Source organism: Mus musculus, chromosome 11 (genome assembly GCF_000001635.26).
Source record: "Mus musculus strain C57BL/6J chromosome 11, GRCm38.p6 C57BL/6J".
Lineage (NCBI taxonomy): Eukaryota > Metazoa > Chordata > Mammalia > Rodentia > Muridae > Mus > Mus musculus.
The window spans coordinates 115,334,554-115,347,663 of NC_000077.6; the positions used below are offsets into that span (position 1 = coordinate 115,334,554).

A 13,110-nucleotide genomic window follows, 5' to 3' on the forward strand; every position below is an offset into this window, starting at 1 on the left:
TAGGCACCCCATTCCACTTGGGGGGCTGCCCCCACCCAGACCCTGCAGCCGGCGTCCGCCACGCCTCCTGCCACGCCCTCCCGCCTCTCTGCCTCGTCATTGGCTTCACGACTTGTGCCCGAGCCCCCACGGAGTAATTAACGAGGGATTAATGAGATTCCCAATGTCAACAGAAAAATCGATGGGCCTTGGAGCCCGAGCGGCGACTGCGCAGTCTCGCGGGGGGGTCGGAGGGAGGAAAGGGCGTCGAGGCATCTGTCTCAAGGCACCTGGGACCTTACCAAGACGGAGGATCCGCGCTGCAACCCAAGAGGTGGGGAGCCCGCGACCATGGCTTCGCAGACTTCAGGTAGGATTCCTTAGCTTGAGCTGGGATCTCCACCACCCCCTCCCCCCCCACCCCGAGCGCCCGAGGACAGCTGACTGAACCTTTCCTGGAAGCCCATCCTCACACTCACTGCTCCAAAGTGGGGGTTCATGAGTCAGGCGCTCCAAGGATTGGACAGGGCAGAGTGAGTGGGACGACCCTAAGCTCTTCCCTCTGTGTCACCCCAACTCTGGCTCTGCGCCTACATCCTTCTCCCTACCTCACCCCTGGGTTCAAGGGTCCTCACAGCTCAAAGAGGGTGCCCAGGCCTGAACGAAGTCAGAAACCTGGATATATAGTTGGCTAAAAGAATACTCAAGCTGCCTAGGCCTCCCCCAACCTGTTGCTCTGAACAAAATCCCGAAGTTTCCCTGCCAGTGCTTTGCAGCCTCCCTCGGAGCACCGGTCCCATGGCCCCGACGGTTCATCTCCTTTCTCATCTCCTTTCGTTGGCTGCCTCTGAACGCAGCCCATAAACCAGTTTGGTGTCTAGGACTTCTCTTGAACTGGCATCGTGCCAAGAGGCGTGCCAAGGGTGGCAGAGTTCTAGTTGGTTCCAAGTGCGTTCGTTCTAGCTCTTTTTTTCTGGACCCCTTGATGCTCACCCTAACACCTAGCATTGGCCCCCTTGATAACCGCTGGTAGAGCACTGAACCAAGGAACAGGGGAAACCACCAGAGTGCCCTTTGAAGGGAGAGGACCTGGAACTCGGTTCTCCACTGTCTCCACACTTCCAGTTCCCAAGGCCTGCAGTCTGAGCGAAAACTCCAACCCTTTAGTCCCTCTAGGATCTTGATCTATAGGAAGGTTCATGCACTTCTATCGGGCATGGCTCTTCGTGTATGTTCATGCATCAAATCGCTAAAGTCTGACAAAACTCTTGAGGGTAGGTATCATGTATCCATTCTTTTATTTATTCATTCAATAACTTGTCGGGCTGGAGATACAGCTCAGCGGTACTGCACTGGTCTAACATTCACAGAGTTGGGGTGAAGGGGGAGGTCGGGGGAGGGGATGTCGGGATGGGAACTAGATGGAGTGTGAGGGGGTGAAACAGAGAGAACCAGGCATTAGTGTTCCATAGTTGCTCATCCACTTCACTGAAAGGACTACAAAGGATCCAGACTACAAAAACTAAGTAGCTTAGCCAAGATCACAGAGATGCTAAATGCCATCTGGGCTCTTGATCAGTAGGGGGTGGGGAAGGAAGGACAGAATGTGAGGAGGAGGAGGTGGAGCCACCAGAGCTGGCAGAAAAGGGGCAGGGAGGTGTCCTGGGAGCTTTACCTTGCTCAACCTGGGTGAGGGATGCAAAAGATAACCATCTGGAACGCCTCCTCAGCTGCAGAAAGATGGAACGGGTTAATGAGCAGGGTATCTGTCCGCAGCTCTGGTGCTGAAATCCCCCCAGGAACAGCCAGAGTCCAGGGTACGCTTTTGGTGGGCTTTAGGGCTGTGCTAGACTTGGAGAGTGGAGTGGAGTAGAATCTCATCTCTGCCCAGAGGCATCCAGATCTTGAGAGGACCAGCCTACGATGGTGCACAGTCACACTCAGCAGAGGGGTGGCCCACCAAAGTAGCCACGAGTCTGCTTGGACAGAGGGAAGGCTGCCATATGAAGAGGCTTGGTGAGAATCATTGGTAGCAGCGGGCAGGCAAGAGAGAAAGAACAGCAGAAAGAGCCCAGAGACCACGTGGGAAACATGGAATCTTCTATCTGGGTCTGAATGGATATGAGGACCCTGGGGTGTGGCCAGGGGCTGGACAGGGAGGAGGTAGGCTGGGTCCACGGATGACAACATGGCTTAGCAAAGGAGAGAAAGTTGTTTTTACTATCTTGAAGCAGTTCCAAAGTTTAGTTCTTCACTGTCCCATAGACTGGAAGGTACATTTCTCAGGATCACCCAGGGAGCATGTTGAGAAATGGGCCGGAGAGGCTGTGGTTAGGGCCAGTGTGGTGAGGGTCTCCTACGAGTGTCTTGAGCAGTGGTTCTCAACGTGTGGGTCACGAATCCTTTGGGGGGAGTTGAATGGTCTTTCCACAGGGGTTGCCTAAGACCATCCGAAAACACAGATATTTACATTATGATTCATAACAGTAACAGAATCGCAGTTATGAAGTAGCAACCCAAGTAAATTTATGGTTGGGGATCACCCACACAACACGGGGAACTGTATTTAAGAGTGGCAGCATCAGGAAGGTTGAAAAGCGTTGGTCTTGAGGAACAAGCAGAACAAAGCTCCAGCAATGAAGATAGAGTATGCTGGACAATGCCGTGAGCAAGGGATGCTGGGAGTGGCAAGCAAAGACCCTCACCCAGCCTGAAGAACTGGCTGGAGTCACCAAAGAGCCAGAGGGTGGGAATCATATCAAAGGGTTAGGGTGTGTGCAAAGATAGGGAGGTGAGCATAGCAAGGGCATTCTGGGAACTATAGCAGGATGCTGCAGCCCATGGGGAGAGCAGCAGGGCCTGAGCTTGTGCTGGAGACGGGGGTGGGGGTAGGGGGGGTAGGTGAAGGCAGAAACAGGAAGCAACAGTGGAGCAGGAACCACTGTTCCTTGAACACCGTGTGCACCAGGCTCTCATTAGCACACAGTCTCGTCTCACTCAGAAAGGCCCCACAAGTCTTGGACTTTATACTGAGGGCACCTGGCTGTCTTTGCAGGACTCTTATTAGGGAACAGGCACCATGATCAGGAAGGCCAGCCCAGGAGAAAGCAGATAGGCTCCAGACTAAAGTAGTGGTTGATCTGAGCAGCCAGGGAGGCATAGAGGTACAAGTATGTACAGGTATGTATAATCCCAGAACATGGGAGGCAGAGGCAGGAACACTGAGCGTTCAAGGCCAGCTTGGGCTACAGAGCCAATCTGTAAAGAAAAAGAGCTAACAAGAGAGAAACCAAGAGGGATGAAGGGAAGAAGGCAGGCAGAATGGGAGCTGGGATGAACAGGCTTGGGGTCTGATGGGATGCAGAGTCTGGACAGAAACAAGGATGAAGCTCAGCTCACTGCCAGGAGATGTGAACACAGAAGCCCTCTGGGATTGTGAGCGTTAGGAAGCAGGAGGTGGGTTGGTATGAACTCAGAGTCCAGAGGTCACCATGCCTGGTGTCAGGAGCTCTGTTGGGGCAGCAGAGCTGGCAAGCAGTAGACCCACTGCCTTCTGTGCTGCAACCCAGCCCCACTGGGGGGGAGCAATGCTCAAGTGACCCCCAGGGACAGCACTGCAGCTATTGAGTGGCCCAAGATTGGGTCCAAGCAAGTGGCTGGTCTGAGAGAAAGCATCAGATGAGCAAGGATATGACAAGAGACATTCAGGAAAGAAGAGAGTCACGGTAGTGGCCTCTTGCTATGCATGCAGCTGAGAGTAGAGTGGAGGGGGGGCAAACAGAAGTTGAGGCAGCAAAAGTCAAGTGCTGATCCTTACCCATCCTGTGCATGTGGCAGACATTGCAAATCGACCACAGAGCTTTTCTTCCACTTTCAAGGGATTTTAAGATAAATTTAATTATAGTGGTAATTTTATTTATTTAAGAAGAACACTGGGGGTGGGCTGCAGAGATGGCTCAGTGGTTAAGAGCACTGACTGTTCTTTCAGAGGTCCTGAGTTCAATTCCCAGCAACCACATGGGGGCTCACAACCATCTGTAATGGGGTCTGATGCCCTCTTCTGGTGTGTCTGAAGACAGCTATAGTATACTCACTCACATATACTATTTATTTAAATTAAATAAATAAACCCTTTTTTAAAAAAGATGAAGAAGAAGAGCACTGAAGCTAGAGGAAATTCCTCCGGTCCCTTCATCCCTCCCCTGAAAGAAACTCTATTGTGACCCCAGTGGGTGTCCCCTAGACCTTGCCAGCATCTATGGACGCTCCATAAGAGAGTATCATTCCAGACCACAGAATTCTTTCCTGCCAAGCCCAGCCTCAGCCTCGGGGTTCTACTCAACAGAGAACACTGTGGTTGATCACACCCCTCTGGATTTCCTGGGCGGAGTCCCTTCACAAGTTAGCAGGTTCACACCGACTTTTGCTGGTAAGAGGTCCCAGCTCTGAAAGAGGCCCAGTGACAGGGCAGTACTCAAGTGACCCTCACTCCCTGGGCAAAACATCAACCCACTTTAGGATGAGAAATTGAGTTCAGAAATGAGCTGGCCCAGTCATGGATAGGAAGGGAGAGGTGGTCCTTGGTGTGTTCAAAATAATCAATCCTTTGTGTTCATGGGCAGCAGGAGGGACTTTTGTATATCGCTTGATCTGTGTCAACCTTAGGTCCCATAAGGAATATCGGAAACTCCGATGTCCCGGCTAGAGAGGCTGCATAGGAGCTGGGATGGATTCCAACCCAGGTCCCCTTGCCAGCCGATCTATTTACTCTCTCTCCCTCTCCAGCCCCTGCTGAGCCTGCACCCATGCCTTCTCCAGAAGCAAAGACCACTGAGGGAGCATCCTCCTATGACCAAGCAGACATGGAGACTAAGCATGCGGGGTCCCCATGCCCCCCGAAGCAGAAGTCCTGGCTGGCTCGGCATTTCTCCCTGCTGTTGCGGAGAGACCGACAGGCCCAGAAGGCCGGGCAGCTCTTCTCCGGGCTCCTGGCTCTCAATGTGGTATTCCTGGGTGGGGCTTTTATCTGTAGCATGATATTCAACAAGGTGTCTGTCACTCTGGGGGACGTGTGGATCCTGCTGGCTGCACTGAAGGTCCTCTCCCTGTTGTGGCTCCTCTACTACACAGTGGGTACCACCCGGAAGCCCCACGCAGTCCTGTACCGTGATCCCCACGCGGGACCCATCTGGGTGAGGGGTGAGTGAGTGTTGGGTGCTAGGTGGATGGAGAGGGCTGGGGAAGGAGACCCTGCCCACTGAGCAGGCAGCGTCTGTCCCCATCTGCCACCCTCTCTCCCGGTCAGGCTCCCTGGTGCTCTTCGGCAGCTGTACCGTCTGCCTGAACATATTTCGAATGGGTTATGACGTGAGCCACATTCACTGCAAGTCAGAAGTGGAACTCATCTTTCCGGCCATTGAGATTGTCTTTATGATTATTCAGGTGATGGATCTCTCACACCCCCATACCTCCAGGGACACACATACCACCCAGCCTATACTCAAACCAGCCACCACAAAGGCAATGTCTCCATGCCCCGAGGTGTAGACACACATCAATCACATGCCGCCCCCTCCATGTATCCACACCCACACAGACTTCTCTGCACACATACACCTCTACACATACCTGTCTCCTAGATGGAGACACCTATAAACACACTTGACTATGTGTGCCTGCATACACTTAAACCCAGCACCCAGATGTCCCTGCTTCTCCCTCTGTTGAGTCTCTGCTGTGCTATAGGCATATCACCCTTACTCTGGCCAAGTAGATGTCTCTTCCTCCTCCTCCTCCTCCTCCTCCTCTTCCTCCTCCTTCTCCTCCCTCTCCTCCTTCTCCTCCTCCTCAAGCAGCAGTAATTGAGTCCCTTTTCATAGCTGAGGGAGCTACAACACAGAGATGTTTACCGCTGGCCTAATACCACACAGTAAAAGAAAATGGCTAAGCCAGGATTCCAACCCAGGCTTCCTTACAAGGTCTTCCATTGCAAACAAACACATACACACCCACACACACACACCACACAACTGAGGTGTCCCCCTACGTACCACCACATCACTAGCACCTGGGCTCAAGGCCCTGTCTCTTTCAGACATGGGTGCTCTGGAGACACTGTAAGGACTGTGTTCAGGTGCAGACCAACTTCACCAGGTAAGACATCTCTCTGAATGGAGTCTCCCAGAGTTCTCTGTTTCCACCGTTCTCCAATTTCCCCAGACAGGAGGAGCCTGAAGTTGTGGGTTAGTGTGGGCTGCGTCCCAAGTGACCCCCTAAGGGCTCCTAGAATCCTGCCACAGCTTGGGGTCTGCCTCTGAGACTGAGTGGTCACCCCAGTGGGAGTGGAGGGTGAGGACGGGTCCCTGGGAGCTATTGGGGCTGTGAGCAGACTGTAGCCCTTCCTCCAGGTGTGGACTCATGCTGACTCTGGCCACAAACTTGCTGATGTGGGTTTTGGCTGTGACCAATGACTCCATGCACCGTGAGATTGAGGCTGAGCTCGACGCCCTCATGGAGAAGTTCTCAGGTACAAAGGGGACCAGAACTTCCCCCATCACATCTCTCTCTCTCTCTCTCTCTCTCTCTCTCTCTCTCTCTCTCTCTCTCTCTCTCTCTCTCTCTCTCTCTCTCTCTGTGCGTGTGTGTGTGTGTGTGTGTGTGTGTGTGTGTGTGTGTGTATTCATGTACTGTTAAACAGAAATATGTGGGCTGTGGAGATGACTCAGTCTATAAAGTGCTTGTCACACAAACACAGAGATCTGAATTTGGTCCTTGGGAGCCCGCATTTTAAAAGCTATGCAGAGCCAGACATGGTGGTGCACACCTCTGGTCCCAGCACTTTCGAGGCAGAGGCAGGCAGATTTGTGTGAGTCCAAGGCCAGCTTAGTCTAGTGAGTTCCAAGCCAGCTAGGGCAGATGGCCTGGCAGATCAATCTGGGACTCACTGGCCAACCAGCCTAGCCTAATTGAACTGTAGGCTAATGAGAGATTGTCTCAAAAAACAAAACCAAACCATATACTTCCTAAGGGGTGACACCCAGTTGGGTGTCTTCTGATCTCTATTTACATGTACACACACACACACACACACACACACACACACACACACAGAGTTCCAACGTCACAGTTCTTCATGCTCCATCAGGGTCTGGTACCTGTTGTACAATCAGCAGCAAGCCAGCCACTAATCCTGGTTGAGTTGGCCACTAAGGAGTCTTTCAGGCATGCATCCAACCTATGGTATTTGTATTTACTTGTAAGAGACTTAAAAGCCCTTGGGCTGAAAGGAGTGCTGTCCTAATGCAATCTTAGTATCTAAACGTACGGGGAGGGAGGGGGAGGGAGGGGAGACTTGTGGGTAGAAAATGCTCCCTAGGTTATCCCATCCAGCCAATCCCGAACCTGTATAGTCTGCCCTTAAAGCAACATCCCATAAATCCACACGAGGAGCTTGCAGTCTGTGGGATTCAGCCACACCTTTGTGTCTGCCCCACCCACAGGTGGCATTATGACCTGTGTGCACCAGCTCACATGCATTCACACACCCTGGCCATGAATCACGGCATGCCTGCACGTGTGACCACCCCTCACCTTCTGTGCAAAGAGGGCGCTTTAGTCGGTGACATCATGGATGCATTGTGTGTGTGTGTGTGTGTGTGTGTGTGTGTGTGTGTGTGTGTGTTAGTGTGTCTAGGGGTTGGAACAGAGCCTTTTTCATGTTAGGCAAGCACTCTACCACTGAGCCACACCCACGGCTTCAATTATTATTGTTGGATTCTAAAGGCTCAGTGGGCTGTCAGTTTAGCTAAAACAGTGAGCTGCAGGTTCAGTGGGAGACCCTGTCTCAAAACATGAGGTGGAGAAATAATTAAGGAAGACCAACAAACATTGAGCCACTCCCCACACACACACACACACACACGCACACATGCACTCATATGCATGTGCACACGCATGTCAAATACAAAATAGAGCTGTCTTACTTAGCCAAGGCTGACCCCAAATTCCCGATCCTTCTCCCTTAGCTTCCCACGAGTTGGGATTCCAGGTGTGATATATTGTTTCAAGTTTAAATTCTTCTTTGTTGTTTTTGCAGTATAGGGGTTCAAACTCGGGGCCTTAAGTAAGTTCTTTACCACAGAACCACATTGCTAACCCCCTTAGCTGTCTGAAATAGAGTTTAGCTATGCAGCCCAGGCTGGCCTTGAACTTGAGATCCTTCCGATCTGGTCTCCCAAGTTGCAGATTGTGTCACCATGCCTGGCACGTCCGTTAAGATTCTAATTTCTTAGTCATTTATTTTATTCCTAGTTATATGTTTTTTATGTGTGGCTATGTGTATGAGGGGGGGGTCTGTGCACATGTGTGTGGGTGTCTTATAAGGCAGGAGGGCATCGGATCTCTTAGAACTGGAGTTACAGGTGGTTGTGAGCATCTGATGTGGGTGCTGGAACCTGAACCTGGGTCCTCTGTAGAGGGACCATTGAGCTACTTCTCCAACCTCCTCCTCCTCCTCCTCCTCCTCCTTCTTCTTCTCCTTATTCTTTTCCTCCTCCTCCCCCTTCTAAGAATAAGTGTCTTAGGTTTTCTTTTTATTTTAATTTTTTTTATTCATTTAACATCATGATCACAGCCCCCCCCCCAGGTTCTTTTTTTTTTGTTCTTTAAAAAAAAAAAAGATTTATTTATTTATATGACATACATTTGCACACCAGAGGAGGGCACTGGATCCCATGGGACTACAGTTATAGATGGTTATGAGCCACCAAGTGGATGATGGGAATTGAACTCAGGATCTCTGCAAGAGCAGCCACTGCTCTTACCCACTGAGCCATCTCTCCAGCTCCCTAGTTTTATCGCTGTGAAGAGACACCATGACTGAGGCAACTTTTATAAAGAAAAACATTTAATAAGGGCTGGCTTACAGTTTCAGAGGTTCAGCCAATTGTCATCATGGAGAGAAGCATGGCAGCGCACAGGAAGACATGGTGCTGGAGAAGGAGCTGAGAGTTCTACATCTTGATCCAAAGGCAGCAGAGGGGGAGTGTGTGTCACACTAGGTGTAGCTTTAGCATAGAGGACTCAAAGCCCACCCCCAAGTGACAGACTTCCTCCTACACCGCGTAAGAGAGCTACTCCCTATGGCAAAGCATTCAAACACGTGACTCTATGGGGGCCATACCTATTTAAACCAGCACAATGACTGTAAGGTCCTTCATTCGCTTCCCAGTGGTGGCACTTAGCTCCTTCCCTCTCCCCTGTTTTTCCTAGAACTGGATGTATAGCCCACCGAGACTGTGACCTGGATTCAGCTCAAGCATTCTGGCACCCATATGCCCCAATGACTCCATACACTCATCCAGAAGGGCTGCCTTCTAATTACCCTAGTATGGGCTGCTGGGGTTGGTCGCTGCATTCAGGTGTAGCAGCCCGGTTTCTCTTTGCAAATGTTGGGTTTGCTCTGCCAACCTAGCAATATGTGGAGAAAATGCTTGACCTCGGGGACAGCATGGCTGAAATGCTTTATGGAAGTTCGACACCTAGAGTCCTTGAATCCCTTTGTAAAACAGCAATCACTTTATGATTAACAATCTCTATGTTCCGACCTCAGATGTTTCCACATCTGTAAAATGAACATCTGGCTGGGTCCTGTCCAAATCCCGTATGCTCCAGGAGTGGGTGAGAGTGACTGGGGCCACTAAGTTCTTCAGTGCAGGACCTGCCTGAGATGCTGTCTTTTCCTGCCCTATCTCCTCTCAGGTAACGGGACCAACACTTGCATGTGCCTCAACACCACAGTGTGCGAGGTCTTCCGGAAGGGCTATCTGATGCTCTACCCCTTCAGCACTGAGTACTGCCTCATCTGCTGTGCTGTGCTCTTCGTCATGTGGAAGAACGTGAGCCGCAGCCTGGCAGCCCACACAGGTGCCCATCCCAACAGATCACCCTTCCGCCTGCACGGGACCATCTTTGGGCCACTGCTGGGCCTTTTGGCACTGGTGGCTGGCGTATGTGTCTTTGTGCTCTTCCAAATCGAAGCGAGTGGCCCTGACATAGCCCGCCAGTACTTCACCCTCTACTATGCGTTCTATGTGGCTGTGCTGCCCACCATGAGCCTGGCGTGCCTGGCTGGTACAGCCATCCATGGGCTGGAGGAGCGCGAATTGGACACGCTCAAAAACCCCACACGCAGCCTGGATGTGGTGCTGTTGATGGGCGCTGCACTGGGCCAGATGGGCATCGCCTACTTCTCCATCGTGGCTATCGTGGCCACCCAGCCGCACGAGCTACTCAACCAGCTTATCCTGGCCTACTCACTGCTGCTAATCCTGCAGCACATCACTCAGAATCTCTTCATCATCGAGGGCCTGCACCGCCGCCCCCTCTGGGAGCCTGCGGTCTCAGGTGTGATGGAGAAGCAGGATGTTGAGCTACCCCGCAGAGGCTCCCTGCGGGAGCTGGGTCAGGACCTACGGAGAGCCTCAAGGGCCTACATCCACTCCTTCAGCCACCTCAACTGGAAACGCAGGATGCTCAAGGAGATCTCTCTCTTCCTCATCCTCTGCAACATCACAGTGAGTGTCTGGGCAGAAGCTCATGGGGCATAGGCGTGGGTGTGGTGGGGGCGTGGTAAGGTATGTGGGCGTGGTGTGTGGGCGTGGTGTGTGGCTCCAGAGCCCCTGATTTAGGAAGGCGCTGTTCTCTTTCCTTTACTCTTCTTGAGAGCCAGGAATATCTCCAGCAGCTCCCTGCAAGCTGCCTGGCGCGAATTAATGTGCTCCACACGTAGCAAAGGGCCCTTTACAAATGTGTGAGATTCTGACTTGCAGTCTAGGTGGGGAAAACGACAGGGGGTTGGTTAGAAAATGACTACTGAACTCTTCATCCATTGGATTTGGCCAAAGGGGCAGCCCAGAACTGCTTGTTTTCTATTAATCCCTAGTAGAAGAGGTTGCATTGATCTCTTAGCTTCTGGTGGCTGCTAAGGCATGGGCCCCTAGCCCTTCAGCCATTGCCATACCTCCAAATGACAGGCAACGTTACTGCCCATCCCCCCCCCCCCCTTGACAGACTAAAGCTTATGTTTCTGATCTGCCCCTTCCTCTCACTGCCTGTAAGTGGCAGCCACGGGACAACTCAGGGTTGTTTAGCTCCAACCCTCTAAAAGCACCGAAAACACATTCCAGATGTGAAACAGCTGGCCCACGCAGAGACGTGATAAATTGGCTTTAAGCTGTGTCAGGAGTTCAGAGACGGGTGTATGGGCCCCAAGAGCCAGGGCAGGTTTTCAGGGAGGTTGATAAGGTTGATCTGGGCTTTGGGAGATGGGTAGAATTCTCACAGGTGGGCAGGAGAGGATACGGGTGGCTGTAATCTAGCTGAAATAGTAAAGTCTGAGCTCAGGTCCTAGAGCACAAACAGTCCAGCTGGGCAACACAGGTTGCTAGCAGGGAGGTCCTGCCAAGTGCCACGTATAGAGGCAGCCTTGTGGGGCTCATCCTGGCCTCGGGTAAGCCAAGGGTGGCCAAGGCTCTCTGTGTCCGGGACTGAGAAAGACTCTTGGCTGTGAACCCGGCTCTGCAAGGCCCAGGATGATGAGGTAGGGTGTAGCACTGCAGGAAATGCCAGTTCTAGGTCAGCCTCGCCTGAGCTCAGCATCCTGAGATTCATACAGCAGTCTCAGTCTCTCTCTCTCTCTCTCTCTCTCTCTCTCTCTCTCTCTCTCTCTCTCTCTCTCTCCAGCTGTGGATGATGCCCGCCTTCGGCATACACCCAGAGTTTGAGAACGGGCTGGAAAAGGATTTTTACGGCTACAGGACCTGGTTCACCATTGTTAACTTCGGCCTGCCCCTGGGTGTGTTCTACCGCATGCACTCTGTCGGGGGGCTGGTGGAGGTCTACCTGGGGGCCTGAGTGCCCGAGGAACCCAGCCACAGCGGAACCCCGAAAGTGCCAAGGCAGAAAAAGAAACTCGGGAGTATCTGGGCAGACACGTCGCATCAAGAGGTGCAGAAACCTGCCTGGGGTTCCCAAAGTGACCTATCCTCAACCTGACTGAGGAGGAGAGGATACTGCCTGGAGCTCAAAACCAAGGGTGGGGCTTGGAAACTGAGCCTCTTGACAACAGGCCAAGGATGTACCCCGGGTGGCTGCCAAAGGCTGTGAGGGTCAGTATGAAATTGTGGCGTCTGGGGGCTGGAAGAGGTTGAGTCCTTCTGTGGGACATCCTAGAAGCTCAGAACTCCAACTGAGAGCTCAAACCCCAGCACTCCAAGCTTGGCAGGCAGCCCTGCCCATCTCCCCACACGCCCATCTCCTAATGAGCTCATTCATTAGCTGCCAGGCAGGGCCCAACAACTCTTTCCGGCTTCCATAAACCCTGTTTGTTTGATCGATTCCCTTCGGCCTTTGTGGCGTTTGTTCTGGGGACAGAACTGCCACTCCAGGTGTGGTGAGGAGAGTCCTCACAAGCAGGACAGTCCCGCCCCTCAGCCAGGAGCGGTCTTCCCCAGATAATCTGTCTCATCTATGGACAAGCAGGAAGAGATAGGTCTGGGCTTGTGTAGCCCTGACCTCCACCCTTCACCAGTTCTGCCTCTTGGAACAGCCTCAGAGGCATTTTTGCAACTGGCTCACTATGGGTGGTCACTGTGGTCTCTGCCTAGTGCCCAGGCCTGCCTGGTCCTCTGAGCCACTGGGTGAGGCAGGAAGATGAACAAGCAGGCAGCACTAGCACGCCATCCATCTCTCTGAGCCCAGAACAAATAGGTCCAGGGTGAGGCCCAGTGAGTATGTCCCTAGCCCTGAAGACAAGGCTCTGCCCTTCCCAGAATCCCCCTGCTCCTATGAAACTATACATTGTCAAGCCCTGACCCAGGTCTCCTCAATACTGATTCTGGCTACCTAAGGCTAACTTAGGCTTTTGGCCTCTCCTGTGCAGGCTTTTCTCTAGGTAACTGCAGCCAAACCCTGGGGGACAGAGCACAGTCCTGCAGTCAGGAACACACACACACACACACACACACACACCATCATCATCATCATCAAAATGGCTGAGTCATGGAACAAGAGCCCTCCAGAGATGACCTCTGGGATATAGAGTCCCCAGCTGCCCTGAAGATAAGAGCCCTA

The 13,110-nt window shown here is 52.4% G+C and overlaps 1 protein-coding gene across 3 annotated transcripts; it reads left to right on the top strand.

The window, feature by feature from the left end:
• The first annotated feature begins 177 nt into the window (after window positions 1–177).
• Window positions 178–12,374, top strand: Otop3 (otopetrin 3). Of its 3 annotated transcripts, none has more exons than NM_001347647.1 (7): window positions 178–349; window positions 4,765–5,178; window positions 5,285–5,421; window positions 6,074–6,132; window positions 6,387–6,505; window positions 9,739–10,553; window positions 11,722–12,374. In NM_001347647.1, exons 1-7 carry the CDS (start codon window positions 331–333, stop codon window positions 11,890–11,892), a joined length of 1,734 nt encoding a protein of 577 aa, NP_001334576.1. In that variant the 5' UTR covers window positions 178–330; the 3' UTR covers window positions 11,893–12,374. The 3 variants fall into 3 exon arrangements, with proteins under 3 accessions (NP_001334576.1, NP_081408.2, XP_006534181.1); NM_027132.2 differs by having other exon boundaries at window positions 181–349; window positions 9,682–10,553; window positions 11,722–12,373; XM_006534118.4 differs by lacking the exons at window positions 178–349; window positions 4,765–5,178; window positions 5,285–5,421; window positions 6,074–6,132; window positions 6,387–6,505 and adding an exon at window positions 9,252–9,365.
• Window positions 12,375–13,110: the final 736 nt, after the last annotated feature.

Coding starts and splice junctions, on each gene's coding strand:
- Otop3 (NM_027132.2), top strand. Junction 5,179..5,284: donor GGGACCCATCTGGGTGAGGG/GTGAGTGAGTGT, acceptor TCTCCCGGTCAG/GCTCCCTGGTGCTCTTCGGC. Junction 5,422..6,073: donor TTGTCTTTATGATTATTCAG/GTGATGGATCTC, acceptor TGTCTCTTTCAG/ACATGGGTGCTCTGGAGACA.